General features: G+C 35.3%; 1 protein-coding gene across 1 annotated transcript in view; it reads left to right on the plus strand.

The window, feature by feature from the left end:
• Nucleotides 1-13,412, plus strand: part of LOC150080683 (plexin-A2-like) — a 221,690-nt gene that overhangs the window by 31,785 nt on the left and 176,493 nt on the right. The window contains exons 5-6 of the mRNA XM_090381092.1: nt 5,064-5,164; nt 6,926-7,055. Coding sequence (XP_090237218.1) covers nt 5,064-5,164; nt 6,926-7,055 — 231 coding nt within the window. The remainder of the gene's footprint in view (nt 1-5,063; nt 5,165-6,925; nt 7,056-13,412) is intronic.

Consider the following 13,412-nt stretch of genomic DNA (forward strand, 5'->3'; position numbering starts at 1 on the left):
TAATATATATATATATATATATATATATTAATTCTTGTTTCCTTTATATTTTAAATTTATATACATTATGTATGTGTTTTTGTATTGATGCAATACTGCATTCTATAATGTACTTGTTTAATTAAATAATTAAATAATTATTTAAAAAATGAAATAAAAATTTATTGATGTAATTATTTGTTTCCAAACTTTGCCCCCCCCCCCAGAAAATGTTTTGTAGATGACCATGTCTGGAAGGATATAGAGCTGCTGGTACAGAGAAGAGCAACGAGGTTGGTGTTGGGAACAAAGTAGTGCTCTTACCAAGAAACGTTTTAGTTCTACAAATTGCAGTATCTGGAGACTAGGCACCTCTAGGGTGATCTGATTGAGATGTTTAAGGCTTTTAATGAATTGAGCAAGCTTAATGCTGATGAGATTTTTCTTCTTGCTCAGACTATGCACATGAGGGTGCATAAATTCAAACTGAGGAAAGATGGTTGCAGAATAAATGTGTGGAAGGTTGCCTTTAGCCAGTGGGTGTTTGATTGTTGGAACAAACAACCCTCATTTGCAAACTTGGACATTAAGCCTGATAGACCTTCATCAATATCATTGATAAATATAGAAAACAATGATGGACCCAACACCAAACCCTGGAGAACCCCACTAATAACATTAATCCATGAAGAACAGTGTCCATCGATCTTTGATTACCACCTTCTGTCCCACTCAGCCATCCCTTTATCCATAGCAGCAACTTGCCTTTAATGCTATACTGCTCTAATTTGTACAGCAGTCTTCCATGTACACTGTATCGAAAGATTTTCTGAAATCCAAGTATATGATATCAAAATTATTTTTTGACCCAGTTCCTTTGTGATCACATCGTAATATCCAATCAGATTGGTCAGACAAGATTTCCCCTTAATGTGTCTGAACCAGAGCCAGCCTGTCCATTAGGCGAACCTAAGCAGTTGCCCTAGGCTTCAAAGGTCCTAGGAGCGCATTTCAACAAAATGTAATTTTTTTTGACAGACGAGTTGAAAGCTTGCTTAGGGAAAATTATAGCAGAGAGTTCTCCAAAAGATGTTATTGAATTCATTTTTCCAGTAAATTAGAAGTCTCCTTGCCTAATATTGTAATTTCTCTTAGAATTCTTTTAACTCTGCCAGTTACCGTCACAAGTGGCGAGAGGAGTTTTTATGAAAACTCATGAAAACTTATTTTTGATCAACAGTGAATGCAGACCGACTCTGTGGGCTAGCTACAATTTCTACTGAAGAAACAAATGGCATATAACATGGATATAAAAGAATTTGTGAAAACGTTTGCAGAGGCAAAGACAAGGAAAGTAAATTTTTGAGGGGAAAATAAAATTCACCATTAATCTTATTAAATTTTTAAAAAAAATTCTAGTCCTTTGTGTTGTTGTGATCCCTATTAGCTATTTCTTTCATCATAGTAAATAGAACATTGTAACTCGTTCCATGCCAATGAATTTGATGACCAGGGAAAAGAGGGTGGAAGAGGAGGAATGGAGAACGATAAAAGTTTATTTTGTGATAATGTTCCATGTTGTATTCTTGCACTGTATTGTTATTATCACATCATACAATAAATCATAATATATACAGCAGCAAAATTCATCTATAAAATTAAATATTATAGATGAATGGATAGACAGATGAATGGGTGGGAAAGGTAAGCTTGTTGGTAGGCAGGGTAATTGATTGATTGGTGGTTGGATGGTACAGAATACAACTGGGGCATAAATTTTAAGTCTTCCCTAGGGCACACGAAATCCTTGCGCCGGCTCTGGTCTGAACTATAACTGCAGTCTTGTCTAGATGTCTAACAGGTCTGTAATTACTTGTGTCACCCTTTGGGGATACATTTGCACATCTCCAGTCTGTGGAGACCTCCCCTGAATCCAAGGACGCTCTCATAATTATGCCTAAGGTTTGCTTATTTACTTTTCTGTCTCTCTTAATATAACTGGATAGCGCCCATTCACCCCAGGTACCTTTCTTATGTTTACCTTCAACAGTTTCTCCTCCACTTTCCTCTCAGTTATTCCAAAGTCGTTTAGCTCCCTATTAGAGTTTGACAAACTTCTGGCCTCCATTTCCCTACAGAAATTATTATTATTATTATTGCTCTTATATTATTTCTCCCTGATTGGGGCTTCCACCTCGTGACAGGTATTGCTACCAAGTACACAGGGTGGTTGTTGTTATGTCTGATGTTACTGTTGGTCAAGGAACTCCCTGACTATCCTAGAGATGTTCAGGATTGCAACTTTTTGGAGTTCCTTGTAGGTGTTCACTGGGAGATCTATTGCTGCTAGGCTGTTATGCAGCATCTTTGGCACCATACCTGTGGTTGATCCGATGATGAGGATGATCGTTACTTATTATTATTATTATTATTAGCCATATGGTGTAAGGAAGCCAAGAAGTTGAAAGGAATCACCAAGAAAGAGAAGAATGATGATATCCAGCTCAGGACCCTGGGTGTGCCAGGCCCATACTCACCAGAAATCATCATGTGATCATGTAAATGCAAAGTACTCATTCAGTTTGTCACCTACCAGAGCATAATCATCAGCAGCCAAATCATCAATATCAAGTGAACCAATATGATTCATCCACTTCCTTCTAGAGTTTACATAATAAAGAAGTCTTTGCATCTTTTGTCAATGATTTCTTGTAATCTGCCTTTGCTTGCCTAACTTCCTTTGTGATGATTACAGACTAGCTTATATCTACTATAGGCTTCTGTGTCACCTGATAATTTATATGCATCCCATACATTTTTCTTCTCTGTCATGAACTCATTAGCTCATCTAACATCTATTTAGGTCCACACCTTAAACAGTATTTCTGAGTTGGCATGAAAAGCCTAGTAACTTATAATATTAATTCCTTGAATGTTTCTCATTTAAAATTTGCTGTTAACTGTTGGTAACTGTTGGACCCAGTGTTTAGAATTTGAAAACTGTCTGAGACTGCCATAGTCACCTTTATAAAAGCAAAAACCCCTTCCCTTTACCCCTGATGGTAGTTACATCTTTAAGTAAATCCCATATCAGTTGATCACTGCCACTTAGTGGTTACCTTATCTGCAGCTTCTGAATGCATGAATAATTACTGCTGATAATCAGATCAAGAGTATTACTCCCTCTGGTTACCTCTCGAATATGCTGCTGTGGAAAACAGTCATCCAATCATTATCCCCAGGGACTCACATCTGGTGAGTATGGGCTTGGCATACCCAGGGTCCTGAGCTGGATATCATCATCATTCTTCTCTTTCTTGGTGATTTCCTTCTACTTCTCTCTCTCTCTCTCTCTCTCTCTCTCTCTCTCTTTCTCTCTCAGGGTAATGGATTTTTTTTTGGCTGGTGCAGCAAAAGCCTCAGGCTTCCTTGCACCATATGGCTAATAATAATAATAAATAATAATATCTGGAGAGTTAAAATCCCCAATTATAAGACATTCAGATTTACTGACACACTATTTCTCTGTACAGTAGTTTGTCACTCTCATGAGAGTCAGGCGTATAACACACTCCTACTCTCACTTTTCCTTTTTCAGTGCTTATGTCACATAAAACTAACTCAACTTTGCACTGCCCATTGATGTCAACTGGATGCACTGCCTTAGATTTTATGCATTCCTGACTAATAGCATAACCCCTCCTCCCTTCCTATCCTGTCTGTCCTTTCTGTACACATTGTAGTACTCCCCAAATTCAGATTCTGCATTTCTTATATCTGCGTACAGTAGAGTCACTGTAAGTAAGTTAATCAATTTAATATAAGTAAATCCATTTTTTCATCACATTGTATTTCTGGCACAAAGCCAGAATATCAGACTGCATAACCACTTAGATTATGATATTTAAAATAAAAAAGATATCAATAACTGTTGCACTTATGAAAATCACATTATAGTTTTATAGTGTTTATCATATTAGTGATGAGAAAAAAAAATATTGATGAGAAAAATGCATACATGACTGCTTTATCAGCTGCTAAAAATTATAAAAGCAAAATTTTCTTATATAACTGTTTCCACTATGGACATTTAAAAAAAAAAATTAAAACTCTCTGTGACTGTGATACTGATAATATAATTTTATAATGAGTTCAATATTAGTGACTAAAAATAAAAATGTCAGTTAAAAATATTCATATATAGTTTTATAAATTTTTGAAGATTGGTGTGTGAAAAATTTGACTATTTATTTACTTAGATTTAAAATAGTAATTAAAAAAATTATTTCCATTAGGAATATACAGTATGTTAAAATTAATGTACTTTTATAATATTATTGACCAGAAAAAAATTGTATGGAAATTATTCATATTATGGGTGCATTATAAACTTCTGAAAATGGAAAAAGTGCCAGTATATCTTTTTGCCTTTCATATCACAAAATATTGTGCTAATTAGCATTACCATTAGTTGAGGCATATGATGCAAGAAAGCAAGCTTATATAGCATCAGCAAAAAAAAAAAAAAAAAAAACCCTTCAGCCTTAAATTTATTTGATCTATTAACTTCTACAACAAGGCTCAGCTGGACAGGTATTTTGAATGAACAGAGGGGTGAAGTGGAAGTGTTTTTTTTTTTTTTTTTTTTTTTTTGGCTGATGCTGCATAAGCTTGCTTTCTTGCATCAATACTAATACTAATGCTAACAACAGATGGAAGTCTGTTCCAACAGTCAACTACCTGCTGGCTAAAGGCAAAAATTCCGCACATCCATTCTACAACTGTCTTTATTCAATTGGAATCTATGCCCCCCCCCCTCAGTTTCTTAATCTGAGCAAGCAGAAGTATCCTATCATCATTGAGCCTGCTCAAACCGTCCAAGGTCTTAATAGTGATGGGTTAAGTAATTCTCTGATTAGGTGGTTCACACAGTTTTATGACTTGGCAGTTCAAGAATATGTAAGCAATTTTTTAGTAACAAATATGTAACCACATAATTAATTGTTGTACAGCTTTTTTTATTAAGTTGCACCAAGTTAAACTATGTTTTTCCTACTCATAAATTCTTATATATTTGTAAATAGGTGGCTATGGTAAAGGTACAAGAATGTCAGGCATACAGAACCTGTGGAGAATGCCTTGGAGCTCAAGATCCATATTGTGGTTGGTGTTCACTGGAAAATAAGTGAGTTTAGTTTGAATTTGATAGAGGCCTAAACTTTCAGAATATAAGTTCTATTTCATATTTTAGTTTATTTTCTTCATTGGCTATTTTATGTTCTGTTTGGCCAAAAAGTAAATTGTGACTATTTAACTATATGGTTGATATATTCATCTTGGCTAGCTGCAGGTGAGCATGTTTCTGAATTGTGCATGTAATTTATGCCTTTCAGTTCACTGAGAAACCATATGTTGTTTTGTTTAATTCAAGACAATTATAGAGTCAAGGCATTTAATATTAGTATTAGTAGTAGCAAATAATGCAAGGAAGCAAGCTTATATGCTATCCACCTAACAATCCATCCCCACAGATGGCATTAGTCTGCATAGATTTTGAAGTTTACAAAATTCATGGTGTTCCTGGGTGTCCCTATTTTTAGTGCTATTTCTAAAAATACAAACCATTTTTACCTACCACATATAGCTTTTTTTTTACAAACTGTATGAATTATTTTCTTAGATACTTATACCATGTGTACGTGGAATGAGTATCTGAGAAAACATTATTTCCTTTGTGACTGACAGGAATAGATGTGCCCCAGATATGTTGAGACCTGTAAGTCAGGTAGCTATATAAACATGCAAAGTGTTTCTTCCACATTCAGTTCTTTTCTGGTGCAATTTTACTAACTAGTATGTGATTTTCATTTTCTGTGTCTTTGACAATGGAAACTCATGGTTATGTGAATGGTCCAAATATATCTTGTTACATTTGTGGTAATTATGCTGTAGCAAAACAAAGGCAGGATATGACACATTTGTGAAAAATGTATATGCTGCATATTTTGGAATTAAATTAGGTGACCAAGATAAAAGCTGATCCCCCACAAAGTGTGCTATACATGCATAGAGGGCTTATGATTATGGAAATGTTATAAGAAGGCTATGGCATTTGCCATGCCCAAGGTGTGGAGGGAATCTTGGGATCTTATTAATGATGGCTACTTTTATTCTGTAAATGTAGCAAGTTATAACATGAAGAATAAGCACAGCATTGTGTACCCCAAAATTATTCATCAACATTACTTCAGCTGTAAGGCCAGTATCCCATGAACCTGAACTACTGGTACCATCTCCAATAATTGTTCATGCCTCAGGTACTAAATTTGACATTTGTGATCTAATGGATGATATAAATATTGTGATGAAAAAATTCATAACTGTGAACCACAGCTATTTATACAAAGTAAACTCAATGATATCACTAGAGATACAAATCCAACCAAAGGGTCTGCAGAGCTTTCAGGGTGAAGACTGAAATCCAAGAATCTACTGACTCCGGGAATAGTCTTTTCATTGTGTAGACATCATGAAAAAGAATTGGTTCCCCAATTTCCTGAAGAAGGCTTAATGATATATTGCAACAGCATTCTTGCAGTTATGAACTTTTTTGGAATTTTCTACTAACCAATGGAATTGAGGCTGTTTATTGACTCATCAAAGCAAAAGCAAAGGCTCATAGGAGTTCTCCTTTATAATGGAAACAAGTTGTATCCATTCCTGTAGTCTCATCAGTGCACTGATGAGACTACAGGAACTTATAATTTTCATATGTAACTTTTTCTTTTCCTAATTTTTAATCACATGTATAATTTTCTGCCTTTATGTAAAACTCCTGGCTATGTCACCATGATGAGTATTATTGTTCCTTGTACTTGTACTGCACTTTGCAGCAATAAAGAAATTTTAATTTAATTTAATTTTTATTGTTCAATATTTCCTTCAGATGTGCCTTGAGAAGTGAATGTGCCGAAGCTGCTCATGATCCTTTATATTGGTTGTCTTATAAGAATGAAAAATGCACCATCATTAAAAGCGTTAATCCACCACGAATTCAGAGGACAACTGCTCACATTGTGAGTATTAATAGTATTGTTATACCTGCCAACTTTTAAAATTTAGAAACAAGAAAATTTTTAATACAGGTCAGCTTTTATCTAAAAAAATGAAAAGCCAGTTTTAGTATAAGCTAAGCCTAATCATCAGGCTGTGTTAGTTATATCGATAGATTTAAAATTGCTCAGAAATATAAATAACACAACTGTTACTAGTTACCTGTAGTATTTAAGGTTCACAAAATTCAGTTGATATGTCAAGAAATTGATTAATATCATTATATCTTATCAATGCACTAGAATTTTTTGGATTAGAAATGTGAAAACTTTTAGTGCACTCTACTTTCACTCATATGCAGTTTATATCCTCATTCACACTTCATTTTAATAGTGGTGCATTTAAAAAGTGAGAAATATAAGGGAAATTTTTTTGAATTTGATCTTTTCTGAACTTGATTTTTTTAAAATTGCGATTTTATGAATTTTATAATGCATCTTTATATTCTCTCTCCTCGGGAAAGAATGAGTCAGACTAACATGTTTTGTATAGAAATTTGACTGATATTGAGTATCAGTATTGTGTTATAATCAGTGAATTATTATTGTCCATGACAATAAATCACTCACTTTTTTTACAAGAAATAATAGCAGAATACAGTTTGTTTGTTATTTGATTTTTTAGGAGCATTAGCAACTAAGGCCATATTGCTCCGGGATATGCGGTGGTCATTCCCTGACCTTTCCGCATTCTCCGTATTTGGTGGTGACGGGCTCGAACCCCGGTCTAATCAAGAAGCGTGTGCTATGCACTGCTGCTCCTTCCCACCTGGCTACGGAGGCGCCAGCAGAATACAGTAAACTTCCGCTATTCACGCTGATTTAATATAAAATGAAACCTAAAAAAAAATGTGAATTTTAAAGCACTGTGAACATTTTTCGCCATAAAAAACATGGGCGTGGCTAAAATTATCTTCCCCGGTCAAAACAGCACTCAGTGGGTGGGGGGAGAGGGGTGACAAAATCGCGAGCGTGGATGTTTCTCGCTAATCCTTGTTCAGTATGTGTTATGCACTTGCCATGGGAAGTTTCGTCATTTGTTTTTAATTTATATGCTTATAAATTGATATGCTTACAAAAGTGATAAATCTACTGTTTTGCAGTGTAAAACAGACTTTTTCGAGTGTGTTAACGGAAGAAAGTGACTTTATTGTGGATAAGTTCTTTCTAACCGTACAAAAATATGGCTACGAATAACAAGGGAAATGTGAAAAGATCAAAGAAGGTGATGACATTAGCGAATAAAATTGAGTTATTAGATAAAATTTCTAATGGTGAAAATGTCTCCTCAGTGACAAAACATTATAAAATCAATGATTCAATGGTACGATCAATCAAGAAATCAGAAGAAAAAATCCGCCGTAGTGTCCATGAAAACGCACTAATTGCTTCAAAAATTTGCTCTGTAACTCGTGATGTTAAATTAGAAAAAATGGAAAAAGCTTTAAATCTGTGGATAGAAGACCGAACTCAAAATAAAATTCCGTTAAGTTCACTCATCATTCGTGAAAAGGCAAAACTCCTTTATCAACACTTTAACGAAACTTGATAGCACTGGCGGGATAAGTTTTTTAGCTAGTAAAGGCGCTGGTTTGAAATTTCTAATAAATATTACATTTAATATTAAATTGTTTCTTATTTTCATTTCGATTTTTTACTATGTACTGTCTGTGTACATAGTCATATTATGAAGGTACATATAATACATACATAGACAAAATTTTAGACTAGTTTTTCTTATATATTTCATACTTTGGAATGGAACCCCTTTATTACTATGGGAGCCATAACTCAGTATTCGCTTTTTCGGTGTTCGTGGCATTTCTCAGGAACGTAACCCCTGTGAATAGCGGGGGTTTACTGTATGTCCATTAATTTATATCAATACTTAGAAAATATATGAAAAAAAAATAAAAGAAAATATACTTTTCTCTGCTCGTAAGGGGAGGGGCATAACTGCAATAAACCTTAAAAATGCTTCTATTAAACATTTGTATGCTTTAAAGCAAAAAAGGTGAATTCTTCTGGTAGAGTAAGAACACATACTTTATTTTCATAAATTGTAATAAATAATTACTGTCTGCTTTATGCCACAAAAGGAAAACTATACTTCATTATAAAATGGATTTATATGTTCTAAAGTAATTTTTTCATGTTCATTTATACAGTGTTGGCTCAAAATTTTTGCATTCTAGCTCTTTTTCTCAGAAAAGGGGGGGGGGAAACCCTGTAAATACTCATATACTAGTAATAATATGTGTGGCTATTGTTTGATTGTAGGCTTTGCAGCACAAGGCCAGCAAAGGCCATAATGTGCCTAATATGTGTAGCAAGCTAGGTAAATATGTGCATTGTATTACATTTCAAATACATTCAATTACGGCAGATTTTCAAAAAAGGTTATATTTATCTGCATTTCTTGATCTTTATGAATTTGGGTATGCTAATTCTGCTTAGGACCCTAGTTTTTGCATAGCATCAATGGTTTCCCCAGAAATGAAAAAACGTAAATATGTAATACTGTAATATTATATCAGATTTAGATATTGACAGTGTTTAACTTTTGTATGGAATAGAGTATTTATCTTTTCTAAAAGCAAACAAGTTAAAAAAATCACAAATTAAAAAGTAGAAACTCTCCTTTGGTTGATCAAAATATTTCCTGAAAAATGTACATTTGAACATCTTTGCCTTTTGTGGTTAGTGTGATCATCCTGAATGAAGAAGCAGATATAGTCAGCCATCTTAATCCCACCTTCACTGGTACCACTTGTCTATTGATTGTATGTTCTAGTGGAACCTCTCTTCCCATGCCCTTTGCTGACATCACTCAGATTTGATCTGAAAAATTCAGGTAGATTTTTTTCAACCCGGATTTTTTTCAAGCTGAACTAGTTCTTTTCAATTTCAAACATGACTAGTGCTTTGTAATTTTCACTCTTAATATTACCAAGAAAGCAGTTCACTACAGGGTGAAACAATTTCCAGGCATTTCACTAAGCATCAGCCATTTTTTCCTTCCAGCTCTTTGTGAAGCCAACATCTGCCTAACTTGGGGGTCTACTAAATATGCCCTCTTTTACTTTTTTATCAGAGAATTTTGGGAAACAGATTATTTATGCTTGATGGTGTAATTTTCAAGCATTATGAAGCATATCACTTTCAAGCACCAAGGATCCAGTGCATTTACAATTGTTTAGTCAATCCCAGCGTGATAGGGAGTGATGGAAGCGAGACTGTTTCTAAGAAACAGTCTCGCTTTCACTAAGCTAAGATGGCTGACTACATCTACTTCTTAATTCAGGATGATCGCACTAACCACAAAAGGCAAAGATGTGCACTGGTGGAAGCAAAACTGTTTCTTAGAAACAGTCTCGCTTCCACCAGTTATTTACTGCATTATGTGTGATGGTCTACATTTATTATATTATGTGCAATGGGATCATTTACATACATTATGTACAATGGGTTATAACTGAACTCTGGCAAATCATTCCTCTCCCCTACATACACCTCCCCTCCACTCACCTCCCTTCCCCCTTCTCTCCTCTCCTCTCCTCTGGTGTGGATTTACTGCACTGCTGTCCCACTGGCAGTGAAAGCAAGAGAACTTAAAGGGATGGTTCAGTGGGAGAAGACAGCGAATTGTTATCAGTGGACACTGCTCTTTGTGGACTAATGTTATCAGTGGAGTCCTCTAGGGTTAAGTGCTGGGCCCATTGTTGTTTTCTTTATTTATTAATGATATTGATGAAAGTATATCAGGCTTAATGTCTAAGTTTTCAGATGGTATGATGATTGGCAGGGTGGTTAATGACAATAATGGTGGTATGCTACTGCAACAAGATATAGAAAAATTAGGCAGTTGAGCTTAAAAATGGTAATTGAGATTTAACACTGACAAATGCAAAGTACTGTATAGGGGTACAGCAGTAATTCTGGATTAATGTACCATCTATGTGGTACTACACTCAGGGTAATTGTTCAGTCAAATATGAAGTTCTCTGAGCAATGCAAATAGGCTGCCAGGACAGCATGTGGGGTTTTGTCAATGATATACAAGAATTTTGCTAGCAGCAATAAGGAGGGGATTATTCTATTGTATAAGGCAATGATCAGGCCTCACCTTGAGTACTGCATACAGATCTGGAGATCTCCTTTTAGGAAGGATGTAGAGCTGCTGGAGCAGGTACAGAGAAGGGTAATGAGAATGGTAAAGGGAATGAAGGGGTTCTCTTAGCAAGAAAGGCTTCAAATCCACAAATTGCAATATCTGGAGACTAGCACCTGCAAGGTGATCTGATTGAGGTGTTTAAGGCATTGAATGGATCAAGAAAGCTCAAACCTGATGGATTCTTCCTCTTGTTCAGATTACATATGTGAGGGGACATAAATTCAAATTGAAGAAGAATGGTTGCAGAATAGATGTGCGGAAGTTTACCTTTAGCCAATGGGTGGTTGATTACTGGAACATACTTCCATCTGATGTTATCGAAGTGGATATCTTGAATAAATTTACGGAAGAGCTGGACAGACTGTTGGATGGATGGATAGGTGAAATGGGAAGTTTTTTTTTTTTTTTTGGCTGATGCTGTATAAGCTTGCTTTCTTGTATCATTTGACACTACTAATACTGATATTAATAATAACTTTGTGAAGCCATTTGCAAACCCAGTAGGAACTCGGCATCTTGATGTCCCCACAGACATCCTATTTATACTTTTAAAATTTGATCTTCTCCAACACATGCTTCACATTTCTGTAATCTTCTTTAATATGAATAGAGTGTGCAACAGGAATCAGTCGGTGTATATTCCTATTGTGAAGCAATACAGATTTCACTTTTACTTGAACTGTCTATGAAAAGAAGCCACTCTCCTGAATTGTGACATAATTTCTCCACAAAGAATAATCAAATCAAAACAGTAACACAGATTCTGCAATGTAAAAACATGCATAACTCACATGCCTTTTTCTTTATATGGAAGTCTTGAAACTGGGTTCTAGTAAACTCCACTCTTAAATAAGATGTCAGGAGCTGTGCATTGGGTTTGGTTGGACCAAAGTTCCTCACTAAGTCATCCAGTTCTTGCTGATTAGGAAAATGTGGCACTTTACTTTAATAAGCTTCTCAGGTGTAATCCCAATTATCCTGTTCAAAAGATTCATCATCCAGTTCTGAAGACTTTTCTCTAGAATATGGATCGGGAATTGGGAGGGCTGCATTGTGTGACTCTGGAATAAAAGAGAATAATATACAGATTTTTGATCCGTAGACTTTAAAATTTGGATCTGTCCAACATACCAAAGTAACAGTGATCATGACAGTTTGTGAAATCTCTCCACATTTGAGGTAAAGCAAATGGCATACACTTATGACTACCTCTAATGTTGGCTTGAAACTACCACAGCAGATGCTCACAACTTGTCCTGATCACTCATAGGCATTTAAAAATAGGCTTCATATACATTGCAGAACTTGGTGCTACCAGTGATGTTATGGTTCATCTGTTTCATACCTATAAAATATCCACAAACCTAGCAGAATGAGTCTGGAAATAACTTTCACTTTTGTTTAAAAAAAAAACAGCTAAGGTAAAGAAAGCCAACACATGAACTGCAGGAAATTTACCAGAGTGGTTTGTCGCTACTACACTTTAGTACTGCTCATTTGGTAAACAGATGGTGTGTGTTATCGGTGGCAGTAGCAGCAATACACAGACTGCTGCTATCACAGCTTCATGCCGCATGCTCGGTAAACAGGCAATGCATGCTACCAGTCTGCAGCAGAAGTTGAGAATGATATATCGATTGACACAGGTGTGACAGACAATGTACCGATTGGTGCGTGAACACAATAGATGGTAACATCATAGCGTTAAAATGATTGACTGACGTTATGATACGTATATGTATATAAAGAATCTTTCTTTCTTTTTCTATTATTTCCTAACCTAATCTTTAAAGTTGGGTAAGGAAACCTTTTCCTATTATTTCCTAACCTAACATGTAAGATCATGTTAGGAAACATAATGAAAAATAAAGAAACCTTTTCTTTTTTCTCTAACCTAAGCTTTAAGGTTAGATTAGAAAATACAGTTTCCATGTACAAGTTAGTGCAACTTCATCATATTAGCACACAGCCAATTCTAGATTAGCAAATTATTTGCAAAAGCAGCATCATTTAAGTCATATCTCACATTGTGAATACCTTCGTGATGAGTTGCCATGACATTGCACTACTTCGAATAAGTAATGCTTCACATAAAGGAGAAGACTGTGGTTACTTATTCTTAGCGGATATCACCACCCAGATGGCAC

This window comes from Mastigoproctus giganteus, chromosome 9, assembly GCF_048544385.1.
Source record: "Mastigoproctus giganteus isolate SK-2022 chromosome 9, ASM4854438v1, whole genome shotgun sequence".
NCBI classification, from domain to species: Eukaryota; Metazoa; Arthropoda; class Arachnida; order Uropygi; family Thelyphonidae; genus Mastigoproctus; species Mastigoproctus giganteus.